General features: G+C 47.2%; 1 protein-coding gene across 1 annotated transcript in view; it reads right to left on the reverse strand.

Moving 5' to 3' along the window:
* The window catches only part of TBXAS1 (thromboxane A synthase 1), a 548,307-nt gene that overhangs the window by 237,137 nt on the left and 284,118 nt on the right, over positions 1–27,052 (reverse strand). Inside the window, exon 3 of the mRNA XM_069628729.1 lies at positions 13,737–13,830. Within this exon, the coding sequence (XP_069484830.1) occupies positions 13,737–13,830 (94 nt within the window). The remainder of the gene's footprint in view (positions 1–13,736; positions 13,831–27,052) is intronic.

Genomic DNA, 27,052 nt, shown 5'->3' on the forward strand with positions numbered 1-27,052 from the left:
CACTTAGCCTGTGGCCTCCCATCTTGGCACTTCCCTTCTAGGCTATCACCAGCACTTGCCCATACCTTGCCCCCCCATCCCTTCCATTCCTGCACTTATCTTCACTTCACTGCACTTGTACGTCCGAAACGTCACAAGGCCTAATAGGACCACGATTGTGTATTTACTGTTCTGCCACTGTTATTTACTCCCCTTGCTCCCTCCCCACTTTTGCTGTGTGGTGCATGGAAGCAGTGTCTAACAAATGCTCAATACATAAAGTAAATGGGGTGCCCGCTGTGACTGACACTTTGACAATGCCTGGCAGGGAAGCTGAGATTGAATGAATCACGTGAAGTGACAGTGAGGAAATCAGTACTCTACGGTGCCACTGCTTCATTTGGGAGTGATTAAAAATTGGCCACGCTCCAGTTTTAAGTGCCTTTTCATAAGTACAGATTCCTTTAGAGAAGCATGATAGTGGGGTCACGCTTCCACCAGGTCTGGGATGATGGTTGGGCATCAGGGCTCGATTGGCCAGTGCTCTGCCACAGGCAGCGCAGGAAATCTCCCCTAGTGTCTCTTCCTAGTCCTCTCGACATCAGTCTGCAGTGAGGCCCAGAAGGAGTCACCTCGCCTCCTACAACAGACAATGTCTAACCTCCAAAAAGAGATGGACTTGACTTTGGTGGTTCTTGGGAATAGGAAGGGTGTACGAATAGTAGGAAAGAAGGGTTCTGGGGCTCGCTAGAGATAGGATAGGGCCCAGCAACAGCAATTTACAACTATATATTCCCAGACAAAAACTTATTGAGCACTATATGATCTCTGCATAGTGGCATGCTACTCACACGTCCATCTTCTCCTTCACTTTCAGGTGGTCTGTAAATGATACCCAGTGGCTAATTATGGGATTACAAAGTATTCACTGAGTCCTGCATATGGAAAATACTGCAAGCGGGTAATACTGATTGATGACCAGGTTGCATTCTGCATAAGAATCCCACCAATGTCCAGCTCGACTTAATAGGAAGAGGTAAAACATGTTTACTGCCCTCAATCACGTCATCCCCAAGTGAAGGGATGGACTAGCTAGAAGTTACAGCACACGGAATTCATAGGTGAAGGGCTGGCTAGAATTTACAGCACACAGAATCCATAGGTGAAGGGCTGGCTCGAAGTTACAGCACACGGAATCCATAGGTGGAGGGCTGGCTAAAAGTTACAGCACACGGAATCCAGAGGTGAAGGGCTGGCTAAAAGTTACAGCACACGGAATCCAGAGGTGAAGGGTTGGCTAGAAGTTATAGCACACGGTGGAGGGCTGGCTAGAAGTTACAGCACACAGAATCCATGGGTGAAGGGTTGGCTAGAAGTTACAGCACACAGAATCCAATCCATGGGTGAAGGGTTGGCTAGAAGTTACAGCACACTGAATCCATGGGTGATGGGTTGGCTAGAAGTTCCAGCACACGGAATCCAGAGGTGAAGGGCTAGCTAGAAGTTCCAGCACACGGAATCCAGAGGTGAAGGGCTAGCTAGAAGTTACAGCACACGGAATCCAGAGGTGAAGGGCTGGCTAAAAGTTACAGCACACGGAATCCAGAGGTGAAGGGTTGGCTAGAAGTTATAGCACACGGTGGAGGGCTGGCTAGAAGTTACAGCACACAGAATCCATGGGTGAAGGGTTGGCTAGAAGTTACAGCACACGGAATCCATGGGTGAAGGGTTGGCTAGAAGTTACAGCACACGGAATCCATGGGTGAAGGGTTGGCTAGAAGTTACAGCACACGGAATCCATAGGTGGAGGGCTGGCTCGAAGTTCCAGCACACGGAATCCAGAGGTGAAGGGCTGGCTAAAAGTTACAGCACACGGAATCCAGAGGTGAAGGGCTGGCTAAAAGTTACAGCACACGGAATCCATAGGTCAAAATCCTGCTACTCATCATTAAGGGCCACAGAGGTCTTCTCGGTTGCTGCAGGTCTCAGACTCTTCCAAAGGCCGGTCTACAATGTACTTGCTGCTTTATTGCCGGGGTCCACCCAGAAGGGGGGCAAGAAATCCCCACATCTTCTTTCACTGTGTTTCCTGCAGTCTTAATGCTACATGTAAACTCCTATTAGATTTATTTAGGATACAATTACTTTACATGGTGGCAATTGCAGGTTTTGTTCAGTGTGGGTGGAAAATAAAGCTACTATCATACTCGTTTTGCTAAACATGTTACTATAACATTTAATTTACTTCCAGGTTGGTTTATTGTGGTATGTGTGCACAAAATAAATCTGTAATAATTCAGTGTTATTTTATGTTATCCCTGTTTTTTACACTTGACTGCCACGACTGCACCCATTAATCTTGACACCCCTTCAATGCCCCTGCTTGTTATGGCTGGAGAAATGGACACCACACAAAGTAACACACACAGCCACAGTTAGATTCTTTCTTTCTCTCCCTCGCTCTCTCTCTTTCTCCCTTTCTTTCTTGTATCCCCCTCTGTCACGTCACTTCCTCCCACATTCCTCTATCTGACTGCCCCTCTCGTGGCCAGTCCTTGTGGTGTACGGTGCCCTTGCTGGGACACAACTACCTCTTTAAAGATGTCCATCTAAATTTCTTCAACCCAACGGCATGGCTTCCGTATTACTCGGCTGTACCTGCATGCTTTGTCCAGCTGCTCGACTCTGGTATTTCTTGTGGCCCCAGGCTTTCAACTGCCAGCACGTTCTCCTTGGGGCTCGTGCTAGGCCGTGGTGTTTCCGCTCCTCTTCATCTGCTCTCCTGAAGTGTCGGAAGTGAGAGGCCTTTCTTGTCACTTCGCCATTTCCTGATGAAGAGCCGACCATGGATCCTTTTCTAGCAGCCACTGTCACTGTCTCCAGCGTACATCTGGAATCTAATGTCCTCAATTGCCTTTGTTGTGTGACCACTTCATCGCCAACCTCAATCTCCAGTGTGCTTGCTTTCTTCTTTTGGTTGGTGTATTCTTTGGCGATTACTTTTATACAGGTATCTCTCAGCCTGAATTCCTCATCGTTCTTCGGCTGAGACAGCTAAACCTGTGGCATCCTTGTCCTCACAGCTCATTAATTCTGCTGGTGTCTTTCCCGTGGCCTCATGGGGCGTGTTGCGATATTTTCTCAGCACTCTGCATAACGCTTCCTGCACAAGGCATGTGATCTATTTCCCCTTATTATGGCCATGAACCTCTCAGCCATTCCATTAGCCTGCGGCCATAGAAGGGTGATTTTCCGGTGATAGAACCCTAGATGTTTAGCTAGCTTATGGAACTCATGGTCACTGAATGGCAGGCCGTTATCTGATTTGACAACTACTGGGATCCCCATTCACTAAACACTTCATCAACCACTTGAGCTGTGCTTCTGAAATTGGTGGACTGCACCAGCCTTGTGATAGGGAATCTTGAATATTCATCAGTGCAAGGCATAAAATAAGCAGTGTCACATAGCAGTTTGCTATGCTATTCTGTCAGTTTGCTAATCAAATTGACACTTGTGTAGCAAAGATAGCTATTTAAGTTGCCCTATTCAATGAAAGCACAGCTCGCCCTTGAACTGTGCTCTCTTCCACCTCTTTTCTTGGTTCACTTCAAGTCCTAATTGAGAGAAAATGCAACAGTAATCATCTTCTCCACTCTTAAGTGCCAAAGGCATGTGTGGGAGTGCTAGGCAAGAATTTCATTTTTAAATAATTGCAATTCAGAAATAATCGGAATGCTACTTTTATTAAGCTTTCTATATGTGGTCTGGTAAAGACCAATATGTGTCAACTTTAAAAACAAAATGTAAAAGACAGTCATGCAATTCCATTCCTAAAATGTAGGTGGTTATATAATGCATGATTAGAGTATCGATACTGTGCATCATCTCCAAAGTTTAGGTTAGTGTATCTAAATTTCAGTGCGTCAACTATTTTTCATTTTCTTGTGGAAGATGCATCATATTGACGAGTGAACACTTTGAAAATGTATATGATCAAATGCTTTTGATGGAAAACCTAGTTCTGTAACCTGCAGGTTGCATACATCTTGCAAATGGTGCTCCACCCATGAGCGACCCCATACTCCTCGACAGTCTATATATCACACATTTGCTTTATACCAGGTACCCTGAAATGGAGATGAGCACAAACTACAATATTCAATGTAGTTTGCCCAATTCTCTGCCTGCTACGCAATACACTCTGCTTAATCTTTTTCTTTTCTCTTACATAATACACAAAGCGAACTAGATACTTAAGCAAAGTAGTGATCAATAGTTCCATCCAATGTGTACATCTACAGATCTATTGCAATAACAAACACTGTAGTTGGCCTCCAGAGCTCGCTTTGCTTTATGATTATGATTGCATTATATATTACCACCTGCAGGAGACGGCTGTCCAAACTGTTTCCAGAGCCTTTTTATCATATATATTTATTGTGTCAATTCATGCAGCTAATCTTTTACATTTTATAGACACTCAGCTGTGGCTCGCAAAGTCTTTTCGCCCACTCGCATAGTTGAGCACATTTTATTACGGCCCAGTAGCATTTGCAAGAGAGGTTTAAAACTCTTACGTAACATTTATTTTGTTTGCAGTAAATGTCAAACAAAAGTTTCACTGTGCATGGCTGGCCTCTGGGTGACAGCAGTGTTCCAAACAAACCGCATTTGTAGTGACATGCACAATTGTAAACAAATTGCATTTTAAATTTGTTGTCTTCCATTGCTATGGGTTGAGTGCATTTCTCTTAGGTTGAATAGGGAAACTTGCGTGTTCTCAATGTCACTGGGCCTAGTAAGATCATTGTTTTTGTTCTCCCTGTTTCCCCTCCCTTCGCCTGGTCGCGCTCTGAAACACCTGTGTACGAGCGCAATATAAATAAAATATCCTATCATATATCATACCCGACCTGCAGGCCTAGCTGAATTTTAAAGCATTTGCAAGGCCTGACTCCTCTAATATCTTATTTCAGCGGTATGCAAAACTGCTGTATTGTTGCTCATTTCATGTCTTGGGTACAAATAACGCCTGGTGACATTAAAAACATCAGGACAAAATTGCTAACCAAATGGGTCAGTTTGCTAATCAAAAAAATCTTTATTAGCAAACTCTGCTAATCAATTTGTGAAAACTAATTTATGCCTTGCAGTGAAGGCTAGTATGTAATTTCCCTCTTGTAGAGGCCCATAAAAGTCCATCACCACTGTGTATCTTCTTATTATGTTATGACCTTTGACAACTCCATTACTGCCATGGTTACCTGCCCTAGACGTCATCTGACATGCAGCACAGTCTCCAGTGATAGCTTGGACGGTCTCATTAATCTGGGGGAACCATGCATAGTGTCTAAGTAATTTCATCATGCTGACCACACCTCTGTGTCCTTCCTGGGCTGTTTCAACTACTGCCTTCCCCAATCTCGTGGGAATGACCAGCCTTGTTTCCCTGAAAAGGAGTCAGCCTGCAGTCTGCTGATTCTGCTAACCCTGCATGCACTGCTGCCAACCTGCATAAATCGCCTTGATTGACTTCTGCTCGCCCTGCGTCTTTGATAGTCTTTCCATTGATCATCTTTGGTGAGGGTTATCGGCATCTGTATAGTGGGGTCATTTCTGGGTGCTACTGAGATGTCTCTGATGGAGATGGCTTGTGGTAGTGCGTTGTTGGCTGCATTGTTGATGTACTCCTCACCCGTGTTGGGGACTGTGTCTCGTGATGGCTACCGGGTTGCTTGATATATAATTTGTGGGGTTGAAGTCTTTCCCCAAATGGTGAATGATGCAGTAGTCCTATTCTTGGAGTCGCATCCCCCACCTCTCGATTTGCAGAGGCATGCATGTGCGGGGTTTGCCGAACAGTGATAGGGCTTGATGATTGGTTACCAGGGTGAACCGTTTGCCTACTAGGAAGTGGTGGAAGTGTTCACAGGCCCATACCGCTGCTAGACCTTCCTTTTATTGGCTGAAAGTAGGCTTTTTAAAATCACTAATAGCGCTCATCTGGCATATTCCACAATCATTTTCCCCTGGGTGCTGTCCTCGCGGACTTGCGCCCACTGTAACCTGTCTGTTTCTGTGGGTTGAAGTATGCCAGATAGTGTGCTTCTGTCAGGGGTTTCACAATGTTGTCGTATGATTATTGACAAGTGGGTATCCACTGGAAGACAACGTCCTGTTTTAGGAGTTGACACAGTGGCTCAGTTGTCATTGTATAATCTGCAATGTATCTGAAGCAATACACTGCCATGCCTACAAATGAGCACAGTTCAGCAATTTGTGCTGATGCAGGGAGTAGTTTAATGGTTTGTATTTTCTCTGGATCAGGAATCATTCCTTGGCTGGAGAAAATGTGCCTGAAGAACTTCAGCTGTTCTGATTTATTGTGCACTTTTGAATGTTTAGGGTTAGTCTAGCTTCCATCAAGGCCATCAAGGCTTGGCATACTTGTGCCTTCCTGTGTGCATCCCAAGATTAATATGTTGTTGCTGTAATTGAATGACTGAGGAAATGGATGTAATATTCTCCTTATGGTCTCATGAAAGATTTCTGTTGCCGATTATATGCCATAATTGAGGCGTTTATATAGCGATATAGGCCAAAGTGTTTTGCAAACGTTGTGATTGGTCTGGATTTGGGACGGAGAGGAAGCTGGAGGTATCATTGGTTAAGGTCCAGCTTGGTGAACCGGAGTGCTCCGTTTAACCTTATGATCATGTCCTCTATGTTTTGGCCTTGGTGGCATTTTTTCTCGATCGCTGCATTAGGAATCCGCATATCCACATATAAGCAGATGCGTCCTCCTTCTTTCGGTGCCAGAACTATCGGTGACACCCATGGCGTCGGGTCTGTCTCTCATTCAATAATGTAATCTTTTAGTAGGCTTGGTAGCTCTTCCGTTACTTTATTCTGCAGGTGAAACCCTAACCTTCTAGGATGTTGGGGTACTGGTTGTATGGCTTTGTTTATGTGCAGCTGAACTGGGGGTCCTTTGAGTGCCCCTAGGACTGTAACTAGTCATTGGAATATATACTTGATCTCTTCTTTCGTTATTGGGTTGTTTGTAGGCCTTGTCTGCATTTTCATTCCATTTGATATGTGATAGCTATGAGGCACAGTCTCTTTGCAGTTTTGAAATAGAACACGCATCTTTTGAGCGGAGGAGTCCAGAGTACATGGAATGTGGCCATCACTGCTATGTTTAGATGTTGGATTTCATATGAGAATTGTCCTATGCACAGGAGTGGGCCAGTGGCACCCCACTGTACTATGCAGGTGGAGGATGTGGTGAACAAGTGAGGGACCTTTAGTCTGCCACATTTCTTTTCATCCATTATGTTCACTTTTGCCCCTGAACCAGTGATGAAAAGAACTTCTTGTCCTTCAATGTTTAGCATGATTTTTGGGCAAAACTCCATGTCTGTCTCTTCTGTCATTAAGCATAACAATTTGTCATGGTATCTTCTTCACTTTCATCCTCTTGGGAGTATTTTGGTCTTCTGTTATGTACCCAACCACTTGTCTTCTTGTCCCGCTTGCCTCTGGATTTTGGATTGGAAATGGGCATCCAGTACTTCCTACCGACTGGCAGTGGCCCATGCTGTCGCATTTACCACAGGTTTGTCATAAAGATGAACATGTGCCCTGGAGTGGGAACATGAATCCACAGCGATAGCAGGTACATGTTCTCTTTGCTGGCATTCATGCCTCCACCAGCGGCCTGGATGGATGTATTGTCTTTTCTGTTGGTCGCATCATGTATTGTTTCAAAAATCTGGTGGACATTGCAGCTACAGTCTCATCTACTTTCTTTGATGCTTCCATTATTGCTGCCCGGGAATCTACTCGTTCGTAAACTCGTGCTAGGTCAAGTATCTCTGAGAGTGGGATGTGTTTTTTGAGTAGTCGTTTTCTGAAAGTGGGGGAAGTGTACCCTTCGATGATTCTCAGGCGTTAAACCTCTTCGTCTGAGAAGGTCTCAAATTGACAGTGACTAACGTGCTGCTGTAGTCTGAGCATGTATTCTTCCATGGACTCCTGGGGTCTCTGGGTGCATTGGCTGAACGTAAATCTTTTCATAGTCCCTTTTGCGCTGTGCTACAACTCTGTTATTTAGGGCGGCTATTAATGCGGCATGTGACTCTTTCTACTGCCTGGACCATTTTAATCACTGATCTGACTTCTCTCCATACTAGGTTAAGGAATATGTTTTTCATGTCAGCAGCATCTTTGTTCCCAATGGCATTTATGAAGTCTTCAAAATTCTCTAGCCAGTCAGTCCACCTGGACCTGGTGGTGGGTGTTAATTCAAATGGGCTTGGTTTCCTTAGGAAAGCCACTGTGTGGGCTTCATTGGCCCCTTGGGGTTTTGCCGCTTCCATGGCTCTTGTTGTGTGGATGGGTTAGGTTGTGCCCTCGATGATGCTGGGTGTCCTGGCAGGCCACAACTGTTGCTCAATCACGTGGTGGACAAACAGATTTGGAGGAGCGGAGGATCCGACCATCAGGTGGACCCACGGATGTCAAACACTCACGTGGTGGAACGGCTTTTGGAGGAGTGGAGGATCAGACTGTTTATTAGTCCTTGGTGGGTGGTTTTGGAGGAGCAGATGGATGTTTCTTAGTCAATGGTGGATGGATTTGGAGGAACGGATGGCTAATATACATATAAAGGCCACGCTCCTTTGGAAGTGGAGCAGTGTCTTGGACGCTCCGTGTACTGGATGGGCGTCTGTCTTTTGCCACTCTTGTGCCTGGCATGGCCCAGATTGCTGCTGGCCATGTGAAAGGATTCGATGGGCCTTGGGCCCATGGTTCTGTGTGTAACTTCACACTGGTCTTTTGTGTTGCTTTTTAATTTCACAGCAGGTTATTCGCTCACACATTTCCGTAAATGCAGCGGCTGCTGGGTTGCTTCAACTGATCTGTGGGGGACGCAGGTCTCCCTCATTGCTTATTGGATGTGAGTCCCCCCTTGTCTCACACTGAGTCTGGGTTTGTCGGAGCGCAGTAGCGCCTCTGCAGGCTCTGGAAACTGGCTTTGGAGTGGAGGCTTTGTTTCCTCTCGTCGCCAAGCTGTTCTTTCTGGAGGAATGGACACCACACAAAGTAACACACGGAGCCACAGAGTTAGATGCAACCTTTATTTATCTCCACGTGAATTCCTCCCATCACGTCACTTCCTCCCACACAGCCCCATATCTTTGCATGGGCGGAGAGGGCAACTGCCCATCCGCAGAGCTAAATAGCTCAGGAGGTGGGCGCAGTAAGGGGACCACCCAGAAAGCTGGTTCTGAGCTTGCCACACAACAGATTAAGCAGCCTGCTGTGCCGGTGGGTGCTCTTGAGATGTCCGGCTGGCTGTTCTTTGCTGTCTTGTGGATGACTGCGTTGCGCTCGGGATATGCAAACAAAGGAACGCATATTCCAAACACAGCGTGTGAGATGCTCTGGAGTCACACACCCTGTGCCTCTCATTCTTTGTGCGGACAGCCTTTCAAGTGGGGCAATTTATAAATGATGGCTCATTTAACAAGACATTGTTTTTACACAGTATGTGCTTAACATTTCAACGTCAAGAACTGAACATGGGGCATTTTCTTTCACCGGGCCAGCACAAGTATCAGTTAGCTGACTAAACGTATGCTATCTTCAAAGTTTTAAACTGTTTTCTTTATTTTCATGTCTCCTATTTGACACAAAAAGTTTTTTTTTATATTACTGTTTAGTTACATATGGTGCATCCCTGGGACGGTTAACTGTCATGTTCTTGCTTAAGTATTATAGTGGCTGATTTGGGGCATGGACTAAATGCATCCGCTCAGCATCAAAGGTCTTTTAATTTTGTAAACAAGCCAGCCACTGCCTGACACACATACCAGATGGCAACTCCATGTCACTTGGCACCTTGATTAGCAAAAGTAGAGTTCATTGTGTGTCACCATGCAGACAATAGTCCATGGCAAATCAATGCATTGATGTGTGCAGCAAGGTTTTGTGCGCTGCACAAGCCACCACCCCGTTGGTTAATGGCGTCTATGTGGTGCCTCCCTTATGTAACAGCACATGTGCCTGTTTTTGTCTGATGTGTCCAATGTCCATACAATAGCACACTGGAACCTTTTGCGTATGTGGCTCCGACAAGCATGCCATACTGTGCCCACACTTAAACGCATAAAGCAATCAAAGAAGTGTCTTCAAATTGTATTTCCACTAAGCCAAACGCCCTTTCTACACTGCCACGCCATGATTTTCACTGGTTGCAGGCAAGCACTAGTAAGAGATGCTAATGCCAGCTCCGTTAGATACAAGCATGGTCCTGCTGCTAGTTTTTGCAGAAATAACCCCTGAGGCCTGCGTAATAGTGAGGAGGTAGTGGCTGAGGCACTGTGGGCCCGTTTACCATGCATTAAAATCCAGTTTTGTTTAAAACACTTCATCAGCTTATTATTGGTCAGGTTAAAGTTTGTATGAGGAACAAGCCTTTCTGTGTCCCCTTTCTGTGCATTTTTTATTGGGTCTCTCTTCTACGGTATCATGTTATGTCTATAGATATAATTCCCGAAAGATGTTTCTGTATTGGGGGTTGGGCATGCTCACACTGACACCCACCCCTTCCTCATCTAAAATTCTTCAGAAACAAGAAGCAAAAGAGCCCTTGTTCCCCATTTGAGTGGCAATGTTGCAGCCATTTTATACTCTCATCCAAAAACTTAAACTGTCCAGATGAGTATGTATGGTTTATGGTTACAAACATTTTAATGTGAGGGTGAGTGTGGATAACAGTGATGTGAGCACCAAGCCATGCATCTGTTATGAATTTACACACATACAATCCTTTCATCACAGACTTGTTTATCCAATATAGAGATCGCTGATCACGGTTATAGTCCTGAAACGCTCGGATTTAATGCAAAGCATACAGGAACCCTGACTGGTACTATTTGTCCCCTTTTCCACTCTCAGAGGTTTTTCGAAAGTGTAGAATAAGAGTGTACCAGACTGTCCATCTTGGAATGATAACCTTCCATCAGCAAAAAATTCATAAGGTTAGTCTAGTATTGCCCCTTGCGAAATCCAAGTGAGATGGTACGAACAGAACACCTGCAACCCAGTGCCAGTGGACCCTCAGACCCCGGCAGGCTGGTCACATGGCAGTGTGCAGTTATGGACAGTTTGAAACTGCATTCAGGCAAGGCCTTCCCTAAGAGCAGGTGACAGAAAAACCATTTGCTTGGGCAGCAACAGATGTGTTTTCACATTAAAATTCTTCTGTAAAGTACTTGAATTACAATGTAATGAAACCAGCTTCATTTATATAGCAATTATTCATATTGAGGAGGAGTTTTGTCGCACAACACAGAGGTGTAGTTTGGGAGTGACGTGTGCCAGTCGGGGGTTGGGGGGGCTATTCTGATGTTTTGCCTTGGGCACCAAGTTGGCTAGAAACTGCCCTGCTCCCACATCACTCTCTCGGACGCCCATCTCCTGGTGTACGGTGTTCTTGCTGGGACACAACAACGTCCTCGGTGGAATCCCAAAGCATGTTTATTTTTTCCATTTTCATCACTGGAGCTATGAATTCTGCCACTTCACCACTGACGTGTATCATCATCCTATCACCCATCATCCATTTTGAGGCCATCATCACGAAATTAAAACCATCTAATTGTAAGGGTGATATACATGTCTCGCGCCTATCATTAAAGAGGTTGTGAAAGAACTTGCCCCCTTCATCACATCCTTCATTAATGCCGCATTTGAATCTAGCACGGTACCCAATAACCTAAAAGATGACTGGGTACTTCTGCTCCTGAAAATGCCAACACTTGACCCAAAAAATCCCTCAAATTATAGACCAATCACGGCAGTACCTTTTTTGCTGAAACTCTTGGACCAAGTGGCCGATCTGCAGATTCAGCAACACATCGAATCTAAGAATCTGCTGGGTCTCATGAAATCAGGATTCAGACTCAGGCACAGGACTGAAACAGCGCTGATTGACCTCAAGACACAAATCCAAGCCCTCAAAGACAATGGTCAACTGGCCTGGTTTCTCCTACTCAACCCACTAGCTGCGTTTGACTTGGTGAACCATGAAGTCCCATGCAAACAACGCTTGGAACCAGTCTTTCCTTAACAATAGATCCACAAGGGTCTTTGCGCCTTCAGCCTCTGCAGAACCCACTCCCGTCGCATGCGGGGTCCCCCAAGGGTCCTGTGCGTCCCCTACTCTCTACAATGTATTCACCAAGCCACTATTTGATGATCTTGACTATTTGGGTGTCAACTATACCATTTATGCGGATGACAGCCAGATACTCATCCCCAACACCGGCGACTACACTACAGACAGTAAAATTCTCAATGACATTTACCTCATTATACAAGGTTGGGCTCTGTCTTGACGACGATAAGCCAGAGCTGCTCCTCTTAGGATCACCTGCTAGCATAAGCAAACTCGAGGACCTATTCACCTCCTTCAACATCGACAGAAATATAATCAAAATTTCCACGGATGAAAAAACTTTAGCCATATACTTTGATTCCACTCTTTCATTAACAAGACAGACCAATGCTATTGCCTCTTCATCTGCGTACACGTGCAAGCTAATCACTGCCTGTAGACCATGCTTAACCTCGGCCAATTGTATTACAATAGCAAGAGCATTAGTCCTATCCAAACTGGACTATTGTAATGCTCTTTATCTAGGCACTAAACAACGGAACCTCAATAAGGTGCAAATTATTCAAAACAATGCCATCGGGGCAGCTTTGAATATCTCGAGGAAACAACATATCTCTGAAATTAGACACAACCTGAATTGGCTTAACGTCAAGCAAAGAATTGCACTTAAAACATTGTCTCTCACCCATGAGTGCCCATCTAACCTTCCACCAAAATACCTGTCAGATAGCATCATTCCCAACACGTCAACACAGCACTCCTATTTCGTGTTCCCATGTTTGCTTGTTATGACATGTAATTACTACCTTTTGCCCTAGTCTGCTCTATTCTTGCTGGCCATGTGTAACTTGTTTCTGTAACCCAAGCTGTGAATTTCCTTGTAACCTCTGCGCCCTGATACCTTCGGGTCTGGTGCGCAATACAAATAAATAAACAAACAAACCCGCTCAACTAGAACCGCTCAGACCCACTCAAGATCTCACGATCCAAGCAACAAAGAGCAGGAGTTAGCAAAAAACTGGAACACCCTCCCCTTAACTCTAAGAGCCGAACCCTCCTACCTGTTATTTAGGAAAAATGTCAAGCTATGGCTACAGGAGCAAGATCATAGCAGTGTCGCATAACATTGCCCGTCGGTGTAATCACTAACTGACATTGTAACGACAATAGGCATAGTACATAACTATGTAACTTATTGAGATGTCAAGAATGTTTGGCTATTTCCACTGTACCGATTATTGCCTCTGTTGATGTATTGTACATATGATATATGCTTTCCCCAGTGCCCCTGTCACATTTTTGATGCACATATGTAATGTCTGTAAGTAAGTCACATTCTAATGTACATATGTAATGTCGATAAGCAAGATAAATGTTACATTTTGTAACCTGTAAGCTTCAGCGCCCAGATGCCTACGGGCTTGGGGCGGTCTACAAATAAACGAAACTACTCACACATAGAAATAAGGCATTCTCTAAACATGCAGTAACAGAGCAAGGCAGCAGAGGGCGCCAGAGGCCGCCAAACAGCACCACTGCAGAAATCGAGCGAAACTACACACAGTACCTGTTGAAAGAAGAGCAGGTTCCCCAGGAAAGGCGTGGGCTTGGGGTGTCGGATGCCAAGTCGTTCCAGCTGCGAGAAAGGGGAGATGGAGTACCTGAAAAGGGGGAGAGAGAAGAATTAAAGGTGACGCAGCATCAGAAAACGCTGACCAAGAGCAGACATGAGAGATTACACGCACAGTATGTAGCTGTTAAAATCAGCTAGCGCCTGATGGCGCACGTGACGTGTCGTTGTCACTTAATAGAAAGTTACTGGATGCACCTTCAGAGATCTTGAAGTCTCGGTGGGGACAGGTCGACGAGAAAGGCCAGCAATCGACCCAGGCTAGCTACGTGGGTATTGACGGATCATTTTAAAATGGCCAATTTGCGCATTTGAGTCCATTTCCCCAAGCTTGCATGTAAAATGTAATGGGTGCCCCTTCCCAATCGCAGGTAGGCCTGCAGGGCAGTCCCGTGATTACACCCTCTGGTCGCCCATTAGAGAGGACATTCGGAAACGTCAGGGGCCGAGGGGCGCAGAAGAGTTGGGAACGTTCACTAGACAATGGCGTTCTTCAAAGCGTGTTATTAGGACTTTAGGAGCACTTAGCAAGGCGGGCGGAGGCTCTGCAAACACGGGCAGGCACTTTATTTTAATGCCAATCCGGGCTCGTAATGACGGCCGCATCTTGATAGCATTCAGAGAGCTTTTTTTTACAAGTTGGGGTGGTTAGATGTAGTGAAGTCACTTCCAATGGCATTTTATACGAAGATGGCCAAATAGAGCTTTTGAAAGCACCGTTCTTAAGTAGCTTTTTTTGCAGGGCAAAGGTCACGTGGAGAGAGGAGGGTTGTAGATTCGGTTCCATGAGAAATGTTTTCAAACGATGGTTGACACATGGGGGTTCGCCACAGAGCACCCGTAAAGTGGACATTTCCAGTTTCCACACTGCCCTGGAAATCACGTGGCGGCCGTGCCCTGCAATATGCCACATAGACCCAGGTATGCGCCCATTTGGGCACCAGTGTCTGCACGCATCAAGTAAAGATGTATAGCAGTGGGGGCAACAATTACAGTGCAATCCAACAGCCACATACCTGAACCCCACATTTTCTGATGCAGCTCCCCAAATACCATTAGACTGGGGAAAAACACTTTATTTAAAAGCCTAGACAGAAGTCACTTTGTAGTGTGTGCTATACCAACATAATCTGTGTCTGACTGAAGTGCAGTTAGGTACTCTTGTATTTCTTCTTTCATATGAGCAGAGGGAACAGGTTACTTACTGGTATGCACGGGTCCTTGAAAGGCTCATGAAGTTTATTAAAAGCTTTGAGCATATGCCGGTAAAATAGCTCAGCAGGTTGAGCGCTCGCTGCTGCGATCTGAGCGTGATCTGCAGGTCGCAGGTTCGTATCCCGGCAAGGCCAACTCAGCCTTTCATCCTTCAGACATTGATAAATGAGTACCAATTTCGGTTGGGCGATATTGTATGTAAATATGTGCTCTGTAAAGCGCTTTGGATAAAGGCGCTACATAAATAACACATTATCATTATATGGCAACAGTGGTGAAAAGACAGCTTTACAACATGTAAACTTCTTCAGTAGTGCCAGCTTTACATTATGCTGCTTCCAGGGCTACACAGGTTGCTCGTGACTGGCAAGCCGGACAGCCTCTTGAACCGGTTACTGGATGCGAACTAGAGCCCTAAGCTGGCATAGAGTTAAGGGAAACATACGAGAAATTATAGATGTTTCACGAATGTTTAAGGAAGCTTCGTGTTAAAGCCCCCCTCACCCTCTGTGTTAATGCCAGCATTGTGTCTTTTGCCATCCAACTTTATCACGTGTGATGAAGCGCCATAAGAAGACACGAGACAAAAATACAGTTTAATGCCTTGAAGTGTGCCAGGGCTGAGCTCCGGCAGGCTCAGAAATATGGTTCTGAGGCAGGACCCTGCCTGGACTCAGTGATGTCCCCTGGCATCACCGGGCACTAGGGGACAAGGCTTTTATTTCTAAAGCCTGAACCTCTCACTAATGTGCCAGAACTTCAGGCTTCAGAAAAAAAGCCCTTTCTCCATAATGTTGGCACTAGCACCTACAAGGCATCCCTTTAATCAAGAGATGCCCGTGAGCCGGTGACACTAATCCTAGAAGAAAAGGTGAGACCGCTGGATGCCGAGGCCTGTTTTTTTTTAAGCCTGAAGCTCCCGCTCATTCGCAGGAGCTTCAGGAAGAAAGCCAGCGGCTTCCTCAGGCCTCACCTTTTCAGCCTTAATGGTGCTGCAGCCCCTGGCCAGGGATCCCTTTAGCTAAAAGGGTGATCGCTACATCTCTTAGATAAAGGAATGCCTGCCGAGGGGTTGCGCCGCTTTTGCGCCACCATTAAGGCTGAAAACATGTGGCTGCTGTCCCCGCCAGGCATCTCTTTAGGTAGTGAATGCAGAGATCAGCACCCTCTCCCCCAGCAGGGAGAGGGTGCTGATCTCTACAAAGGGCTGCCTGTCAGGGGTGCATGTAGTCCATTAAGCCGATGCTCGTCAAGCGGGTGGGGCCTAACGAGCCATCAGGCGACCTCCCTTTAGGCCACGCCACCTTGATGAGCTAGTCCAGCTCATATTGACGTGCCACTTAAGGCACTGACTTTGTTTTGGTCCGGTTACCTTGCGCTTTGAGGGCAGTGATGACGCTTGATATTCCGTTTTATATTGGTTAGTTATGTTTCAATATCATTGTTAATGTTTGTCAGGCTGACTATACTATGAGGTGTGGGCAGCACCTCAACTACAGGTTACCTCGCAGCTCTACGAAACTCGTAGCACCCAAGAAACTCTGAAGTGTAGCGCAAGTCGAGTCAAGGTCTAGTGCCCAACCCACCCCTACGTTGACTCAAGGCACTGCCTTTACTTTTCAACAAAACAGGATGCGTTGGAAGAGTGTCTTTAAGATCTGGAAGTTTCCCCAAAACTCAGAACGATCTACTGCTCTTAAAATGTCAGGATGGAAATTCAAGAGACACGGGAGACAGTAACCTAAGGATGTCACCCCCTTCCTAAAGTGATCAGGATGTGCAGCTAAGGAGCAGGAGTTAACAACCTATCCTGGGACCACTGGTTCTTTCAGGAATCCTTGGTTTAATGCAGTCTCAGGGGTTCAGTGCCCATTCGCCCCAAAAATCAGAGTCTGAGGGTTATAGCGGCCGGCCTGTTTCTTGCCTTCCCAGTCCCAGAGATGTAGTGGCCAGCACTCTTGCCGGCACACCAGTCGCTGGGCATGGTGCCCATGACTCTTCTTGACCCCTCAGTTGCTGGGCATAGTGCCCTCGACTCTTCTTGCCCCCTCAGTTGCTGGGCATAGTGCCCACGATTCTTCTTGGCACCCCTTCCAGCAAGTCCTTCGCCCTCCCTTGCTTTAGAGTACTACTCTGACACACCCCTGTCAACAAGTAGCTTTTCCTCCCTTGCTGAACAGTATTTGTCACACTCATACTAGCCAGTATGCCTTTCTGCTTGCAGAGTTTTGGTCAGTTTGTGCTATTTTATTCTGCAAGCAGCGCTGGTCATTGGCCCAGATGTTCAACACTCTGGGCTTTCCGCAAAATATCTCTCCCTAGATCTCGGCTCCGGAAACTCCAAGAGCTTTAGTGTTTTTAATTTGCTTTTGTTGCCGACTCCAGGATTATAACACATGTCATCAGGATGTAGGTCAAGAGGCTTACACACTAGAGCACCGCCCCGTTTCTTGACCCGGGCCGAGCTAAACAGCTCAGGAGGTGGGTGCTATGGTGCTCCAGTATTTAACAGCACATGTGCCTGTTTTTGTCTGATGTGTCCAATGTCCATACAATTGCATACTGACACCTTTTGTGTATGTGACTGACGAGCATGCCATACTGTGCCCCGACTTAAACACAAAGAAATCAACGAAGTTGCCTCAAATTGTAGTTCCACTTAGCCACACGCCCTTTCTACAGTGCCACGCCATGATCTTCACTGGCTGCAGGCCAGCACTAATAAGAGTTGCTGATGCCAGCTCTGTTAGATAAAGCACGGACCTGCTCTTTTTGCAGATATAGCCTCCGAGGCCTGCGCAATGGCGAGGAGTTAATGGCTGAGGAACTCTGGACCCTTTACCATGCATTTAAAACGCTTCATCAGCTTATTACTGATCAGGCCAAAGTTTGTAAGAAGTACAATCCTTTCTGTGTAGTCTTTCTGTGCATTGTTTATTAGGTCTCTCTTCTACGGTATTCTGTCAGGTCTATAGATATAATTCCCTAAAGATGTTTCTGTATTGGGGTTGGGCATGCTCACAATGACACGCAGCCCTTCCTCATCTAACATTCTTCAGAAACAAGAAGCAAAGGAGCCCTTGTTCCCCATTTGAGTGGCAATGTTGCAGCCATTTTATACTCACATCCAAAAACTTAAGCTGTCCAAATGAGTATGTATGGTTTATGGTTACAAGCATCTTAATGTTAGGGTGAGTGTTGTGAACAGTGATGGGATCATCAAGCCATGCATCTGTTATGAATTTCGAATTTGAAACATACAATCCTTTTATCAGACTTGTTTATCCAATATAGAGATCGCTGATCACTGTTATAGTCCTGAAATGCTCAGTGGTTTAATGCAAAACATACGATAACCCTCACTGGTACTATTTGTCCCCTTTCCCACCCTCCGAGGTTTTTTGAAAGAGTACAATAAGAGTGTACCAGACTGTCCATTTTGGAAATACAAATGAGGTGGTACGAAAAGAACACCTGTAACACAGGGGCAGAGGGCCCTAAGACCCCGGTAGGCTGGTCACACCGCAGTGTGCTAGTATGGACAGTTTGAAAGTGCATTCAGGCAAGGCCTTCCCTAAGAGCAGGTGACAGAAAAAACCTTCACTTGGACAGCAACAGCTGTGTTTTCACATTAGAATTCTTCTTTAAATTACTTGCATTACAATGTAATGAAATCAGCTTTATTCATATTAAAGAGGAGTTTCTTTTGTCGCATGACAAAGAGGTGTAGTTTGGGAGTGACGTGTCGTCCTGGGCACCAAGTTGGCTAGAAAATGCCCTGCTAGACCAGTTGACCATCTGGTCAGGATACATGTGAATATGCTGGTTAGTATTGTTGTCTCTGGAAAATATGTTAGCAGGATTGGTAGGTTTAAAAGGTATGCCCCTTTTATACTTTGCTTGCAATATTATTTGACGCACTGTTTTTCCCCCCAGGTGTGAATAAATAATCTCCTGAAATTCAAATATTTATTTAGGGGGGCTTAGAAAAACCTCCAACCTTTGCTAACACTATGCCTCCCAGCCACCTTGGGTTCCCACAATTAATTATGTCCATTTCCAGCACTCTCCTGGGCGAAGACTTAATCCCTCAACGGGCTCTCGGTGTTCCTTCCTGATCTCGGGCTCTGGCCGGGTCTGTGGGCTTGCAGATGCCTTTCCATCTCTGGGTCTGGTCCCTGCCCGTGTCTGAGAGAGAGTGCGCTTAACAGTATCTCAGTTTTCGGTCTAGGTCTATGGAACCACCTTCTGGCTACTCAGTCTCAACAGCTCGCCGGGTCTTTCCAGTGGCTCTGGCCTTGCAGCTCCCCAAACATTTAGGTGCTCATAAGCCTGGAATCGGCATAATGCGGGGGTGCATAACATCAGTACACATACATCGATTTTACCCTTCCCACTGCGCCCAGTGTGTTATGGCCAAAGAATACCAGGACGAAGGATTAGTGGGAAAAATTGTCTGTAGGCTTTATTATACCAGAATTAAGAGACCATAGCAAAAACAATAGGGAAATCAGTCCTGATGTGCTTTTGGGGCATCAGGGATCAGGTGAGCAGGGGCCCAGATGCTGCTAACTGTTGTTGCTCATGCACTCTTTCGGGGTTTGCTGCTACTCCTACGCCGAGAACACCCAAATCAACGTCCGGCTAGATCTGACCCAGTCAGATTCTGCGGCACGGCTTAGGAGTTGCCCAGCAGCCATGGGTAGTTGGATGGACAAGAACTGGCTGAAATTGAATGGAGACAAGTCGGAGGTCCTGGTGGTGGGTCCCCCCTCTCTTCGCACATCTACTCCCCTACTGGGCCCCTCTGTTAGGTCAACGGCCTGGTGGCCACCGGATTTGGGTTCCTGCCACTTACCAGCGCCTCAGGTTAGGAACTTTGGGTGTATCTTCTCTGAATCTTTATCAGCTTCACCCCAGGTCGGTGCCATTTGTAGAGCTGGCTATATTCAACTTAGAGTGCTCTGGAAGGTTCTGCCCCTCCTCCCAGAGCATCTCTGCCCACTGGTGGTATTGTCTCTTATCCTACGTCGCTTAGACTATTGCAACTCGCTACTGCTGGCCCAACCCATTTATCTTCTACACCGCCTTCAATTGTTGCAAAACTCTGTGGCGCGTTTGGCCACTAATACCCCTTATGGGGCCCATATTAACCCTAGTTCTGCAGACTCTCCACTGGCTGTCGGCACAAAAACGGATCCTCTTCAAATCCCTGTGTATTGTCCATCGGGCCTACTATGGCCAGGGAGCCGAATATCTGCAGGAGAAATTCCACCCGTCTGCCACGTCCCTTCTTTTTGGCTTGTGCAAATGGATGGATGCTCATTTTCTTTAGTGGCTGCCAGAGCATGGAATACCTTTCCATTTGCCCTTCGGACTACTAGAAATCATCTCAAATTCCGGAAACTTCTGAAAACCCATCTGTTTTAGCCGCTTTCTTTGCATCCTGTGGTATCTTTAGCACCATGATGCCTGCTGGTCGACTGTGCTCTTAATAAAAACCATAACATAACATGAGATGAGATGGACCAACTCCCGGTTGATCCATGCCGCATTCCTTCTCCCTATGACTTTCGGTCAGCATGAGCTGACCCTTTAGTTTTTTCGACCATTACTCTTTCTTATTGTCCTGTGTCACCCTATCCTTTTTTGTCTGCCCTTGTGGCCACTTATGGGTGGGAAGGGCGTTTTTCTTTCTGTATTTCCTGTTCTTCTCCTGCCTAGCTTCTCTCGGTGTGGATGGGGACAGCAGGATATGCCTGGGCTGCTTTTGCCCATTCTCTTATACCAAAGTATGTGCCTGAGGGCAGGGAGACACCTCAGGAGTGATTTTTCATCTGAGACCGGGGGCCCAAACCTGTCCAGTTGGGGGCCTCTCTTTGGTCTTACTTTTGTTCCTGTGCCTGTGCGTCATTGCCAGGTGGGTGCTAAGCGTTGCCTGCCACTTGGGCGCCCCTCAGTCTGCTGCCCCTTTTGTTCTTCCCCGAAAATCCCTGCATGAGTGTTGGTGGCAAGGGGAAGTGGGCCACAGGTCAGCCCCCCACTATTCCTGTGGAGGCCGCCTCCCATCCTGCCTAAACACGGACTTCTGTGCCTGGGCCCCCTACCTCGCCGGCCTGGCCCCCTCTCGGGTCCCAGGGCATTTTCCTGAAATGAGTTATTTGAAGGCAGGGAGCTGTTACATTTACACTTGAACGTAAGTGTGTCCCCACCGCCACATTGTCATGATTTGCACTGCAGTGTGCAAATGTAAAAGACAAAAGGTGGCGTATAAGCATATACACTGCTGTTTGCCCTTCACACTTGTATTCCGCAGTGCAAATTGAGTTAAATTGTAGTCATTATCGTTGTAAGCGCTGCTTGCCATGCTCGCATTTGTGAACACTGCTTACCATGCTCGTATGGCAAGCAGCACTCATAAAGCATGTCAGGGAGGGTTAATTTTCAATTGTGAACACTGCTTACCATGCGTGTATGTCAAGCAGTGTTCACAAATACAATTACACCTTGCCCGACATGCGAGCAGGTGATGGAGGGTTAAATCGGAACTGTACACACCCCCTGCCATGGGACAGTGTACAATGGGTCCCTATGGAATCCGCCCTCTTTATGGACCCCATAGGGACATTTGCATCGGCATGAAAATCCACACGGGCGCAGATGCTGGAGCATTTGTATAGCGTAGAGGAAGGGAGGCGGCGGAAACGCAAGTTGCGTTCCACCCCTCTTCTCTGCAATACAAAAGATTAAAAATGAACCATGGCGTGAATGGGGTTCCTATGTGTTAAAATTGTGGCAAAGATGGCTTTTTACACACAAATAAAAAAATTTAAAAAATGAAAATAAAAAAAAAATTAAAAAGCAATCGCAGCAAAAATGCATGGTTTTTGCCGCCGCAATACATGTAAAGGATGCGGGGTAAACCCCTGCAATCCCCAGACCCATTATACCATTTAAGGAGACCGGGTGACACCCCCAAAATCCCCGCTCCCCATAAATGGTATAATGGGGTACACCTTTACCAGATCAAACCACAGATTGTTTGTAAAGGCGACATTTTTGCCGCAATTTTAGTACCGCATACTGTGAATGGAAGCCGTTAATGTCTTACACAAGGCTGTCACGCTTTCAATTCACGATACAGCTCTCATGAGCACGAGCTCCACAAAAGATTTGAAGATGGTGTCAAATTGCAACAGACCTAGCGATTTTAGATTGCCTAACAGCGATAGTGTATATAATCAATAGTGTTTGGGAAGCACTTTATCTCTAGCCGTTTTTTTAATGCCAGTACTTTGAGTCTGAGTGAAAATCTTGGATCTTGAAGCTAAGCTAAAATGGCAGCTATGGAGACTCAGGACGTGCGTTCTAATACTGCCTTTTGACCTGACGAAGGGGTGTCACTGGGGAGAGGGGGGGGGGGCGAGAGCAGGTTTATATGTTTCAGTTGGCCCGATACTGTTTGCCAATACTGTTTGCCACGGCATCTGGCAGGCTGAGTGATGCAGTCATAGCCTGGCTGGGTCATAAACACCAGCTGAGAAGCAGCTTTAGATCTGGTTAATAAATACTGGGTGCATGGGCGGGAACAGGTGCCCGCCTTTGTCCCAGCAACAGAACGTAGGATGTGCCATGCTGCTGCAGCCAGAGATGGTGCAGCTCCCAGTCTCTGATAAGATATCGAGTAATCCTGTGGCAATAGGCAGACAATGCTGCAAGGCCACCCATAGACCCAAGGTGCCAGGCCTTGAGGGCCACTGGGCTGCACCCACCATGTGCCTGTTAGAGAAGCCAAGCAGATTACATGTCCGATCAGAGGGTGGGGCCAGCCACAAAATAAAAAATGCCCAGGGGCTATTTCCAAGATGCCCCTATGCGGATGCGGGCACCTCGGGAATTCGCTATTGAGTCCCTACATCTGCCATATGGTGAGCGGGCATGCACACTGATGCAGCTGCCATGCTCCATTAAACCCCTACATCTGTCTATTTGGGGGTTTCTAAACCCATAAGAGTGGCTGGACCTGCAGGTGTCTCTACTGTGGTACTTGGCCACCTGTCCTACCTACTTCTCTGAGACGGTGGACTACATAACTCGAGAATCCTCCCAGTAAATATGCATTAAGTGGTGTCAGAGACGATGAGGATCCACTGCCCTGGTTCAAAGCGGGCACTTGATTGGATGCCTTCATGTGCTAAACACCTCAGGTCACTGTGAGACTTCTCCCTCTGCGACACCAATAGTCCAGACCCAGGACACTTTCCAGGCAACAATACAGGAGCTTGATCCTTCCATCACTCCCACTGGCATGGTCGAGCTTCCCTCTTCGCCCACCACATAGTCTCAGTAGAGTCTTGAGTGCTCCGATCCATGGCCGGGTCTACTGCCACACTTCCTCCACCATCATCATCATCATCATTGGGCCTGATCTGTCCTTCAAGCACAGTTGCACCTCCTTCATTGACCAATGAGGATCCTTCCAAGCCACGCACATCTCTGTCCGTCACCTGATTGGCTGAGCCGCTACTCTTGCAGCATGAGCCACACAGCAGCCTCCAACCCTTGCTCCTCTACCATTGGAACCTTCACTTGCATGGATTAAAAACATCTAGTACACATACAGAATGAGAGCATGGGAACCCTGCATGCCATCCCTCAATCCTGTGCACTTCCACCCCCTGACCCACTTAGGGTCAATACAGAATGAGAGCATGGGAACCCTGCAGGCCATCCCTCAATCCTGTGCACTTCCACCCCCTGACACACCGGGTGTCAAAGCAGAATGAGAGTTGGAGAACCCTGCATGCCATCCCTCAATCCTCTGCACTTCCACCCCCTGACAAACCTAGGGTCAATACAGAATGAGAGCATGGGAACCCTGCATGCCATCCCTCAATCCTCTGCACTTCCACCCCCTGACACACCTAGGGTCAATACAGAATGAGAGCATGGGAACACTGCAGGCCATCTCTCAATCATGTGCACTTCCACCCCCTGACACACCTATGGTCAATACAGAATGCGAACATGGGAACCCTGCAGGCCATCCCCGACACACCTAGGGTCAATGCACAATGAGAGAATGGAAACACTGCAGGCCATCCCTCAATCCTGTGCACTTCCATCCCCGACACACCTAGGGTCAATACAGAATGAGAACATGGGAACCCTGCATGCCATCCCTCAATCCTGTGCACTTCCACCCCCTGACACACCGGGTGTCAAAGCAGAATGAGAGCATGGGAACCCTGCAGGCCATCCCTCAATCCTGTGCACTTCCACCCCCTGACACACTTAGGGTCAATACAGAATGGGAGCATGGGAACCCTGCAGGCCATCCCTCAATCCTGTGCACGTCCACCCCCGACACACCTTGGTTCAATACAGAATAAGAGCACGGGAACCCTGCATGCCATCCCCCCAATCCTGTGCACTTCCGCCCCCGACACACCTAGTGTCAATACAGAATGAGAGCATGGTAAGCCTGCAGGCCATCCCTCAATCCTGTGCACGTCCACCCCCTGACACACAGGGTCCATACAGAAGGAGTATGGGAACCTTGCATGCCATCCCTCAATCCTGTGTACTTCCACCCCTGACACACCGAGTGGCAATACAGAATGAGAGCATGGTAACCCTGCATGTCATCCCTCAATCATCTGCACTTCCACCCCGACACACCTAGGGTCAATACAGAATGAGAGCATGGGAAACCTGCAGACCATCCCTCAATCCTGTGCACTTCCACCCTCTGACACACATAGGGTCTATACAGAAGGAGAGCATGGGAACCCTGCATGCCTTCCCTCAATACTGTGCACGTCCACCCCGACACACCGAGGGGCAATACACAATGAGAGCTTGGGAACCCTGCATGCCATCCCTCAATCCTCTGCACTCCCACCCCCTGACACACCTAGGGTCAACACACAATGAGAGCATGGCATCCCTAAATCCGGTGTACTTCCACCCCTTGACACACCTAGTATCAATACAAAATGAGAGCATGGGAACCCTGCAGGCCATCCCTCAATCCTGTGCACTTCCACCCACTGACACACCTAGGGTCAACACAGAATGAGAGCATGGGAACCCTGCAGGCCATCCCTCAATCCTGTGCACTTCCACCCCCTGACACACCTAGGGTCAATACAGAATGAGAACATGGGAACCCCGCATGACATACCTCAATCCTGTGTACATCCACCCCCTGGCACATATAGGGGCAATACAGAATGAGAGCATGGGAACCTGCATGCCATCCCTATATCCTGTGCACTTCCACCCCCTGACACACCTAGTGCCCATACAGAATGAGACCGTTGGAAAACTTGCATGACATCCCTCAATCCTGTGCACTTCCACCCCCTGACACACCGAGGGGCAATACACAATGAGAGCATGGGAACCCTGCATGCCATCCCTAAATCCTGTGCACTTCCACCCCGACACACCTAGTGTCAATATAGAATGAGAGCGTTGGAAAACCTGCAGGCCATCCCTCAATTCTGTGCACATCCACTTCCTGGCACACCTAGGGTCGCCGGTTAACTTCTTTTCACCAGGACACCACTTTCCCAGCTTGGGACTTTCATTTAAAAAAAGGAGGTCATCTGTGTGCCAGAGGTGGAGGTGAGGATCCCGTACACTTGTTAAAATTGGGTACTTCACAAGGGATTCACACCGACATGCTCATTTTGATGAGGGCAGCAAATAGCATGGAACATAGAACACAGGTAGACAGAAGCTCTCCTCTAGTTCCTACCTTACCTGCCATTTTAGATTCATTTCCTGGATGGAGCGGGAGCACTGAGCTCAACATCTGCTCTGCCTTTGGTCCCTGCTCCATGTTTGGAAGCCACCAGCCTCTCTGACCACTTCAAATCTTGCTGTGGGTGGAGAGGCTCGAGTACCTTAACATTCCACCTGATTTTTTTTTACAATAGTATAAATTAGGCAGAACTGGCAGGGGCTCTCTGTGAGGCCATCCACCTTGAATGCATATGGCAGCTGGCATCCTCAGTTCTCTATTGGTCAGTGTGGCAAACAGGCCCAGGGAGCTGTAACCATCTGTTTTCCTGTACCTTCTTTCCACCCCAACCAGAAAAATCTTAAATTCCCACAGTGTGGCCCATGCAGGCGCTAGCGGGTAGGGTCCCTTCCTTGGGAAATGAGCACCTTAGTGTACTGAATGCATCAGTGCACTTTAATATTTCTCCTCCTCCCAGACACCAATAGTCCCACACCCGGGGCACAGTCCCTATGACCGCCGGTGCGCATCAACTGATCAAAGTGGACCCACACATCAGATGCCGATAATTTGCAAACAGAAAGCTCAGGAGTGGAAAAGTGGTGCCTGAATGACATGCAGCCGCCTTGCCACCCAACGCAAACCACAGAGATCATGTGAAAACCACCCTTATCTGGGCCAGGTGGCACATTGCTCTCCAGAAGCAAAGGCTTTGGATGCCTGGGGCATGCACACACTACGCTTCTACCAAAAATAGAGCATACCCTTTTGCTGTGGACGGTGCATCGGTGGTGCAAAATTTGCTCAGTAGCAGGAGTTTGGGACAGCTGTGGGTTTCTTGTCTCGGGAGCATAGTTCAGGGGCAACGTACCCGCCGTGGACGCAAGATGACACAGATCCCCGGGTCAGTGGTTAGAAATCTCTGGGTATTAAGCGGGTTATAAATAACCCATCATATCATATTTGTGGAATCCAGTTATGAAAAATGTTGTCTATATCAGTACCTTGCAATACCTCAATGAACCTTCAACTCCTCCAGAGGACAAACTGCCTTAAACATCAACATCAGGCAGAAGCCACAGCATAGTCATGTGTTGAGGAGGATCCTTTTGACCCCGCGTCCCGGGTGTGAGGGTGCCTTCCTAAACCGAGGCAAACACCTCTGTAAGCTTTCCCTGGCACACCTAGTGGTAGAGCCATCACCATTAAATTTCAGGAGTGGCGCGAGCTAGACAAAACTACTAGCATGGTATCACTTTGAATAACAAATATGACTAATTGACCCCCC

This window comes from Ambystoma mexicanum, chromosome 12 (genome assembly GCF_040938575.1).
Source record: "Ambystoma mexicanum isolate Mex_15411 chromosome 12, UKY_AmexF1_1, whole genome shotgun sequence".
Lineage (NCBI taxonomy): Eukaryota > Metazoa > Chordata > Amphibia > Caudata > Ambystomatidae > Ambystoma > Ambystoma mexicanum.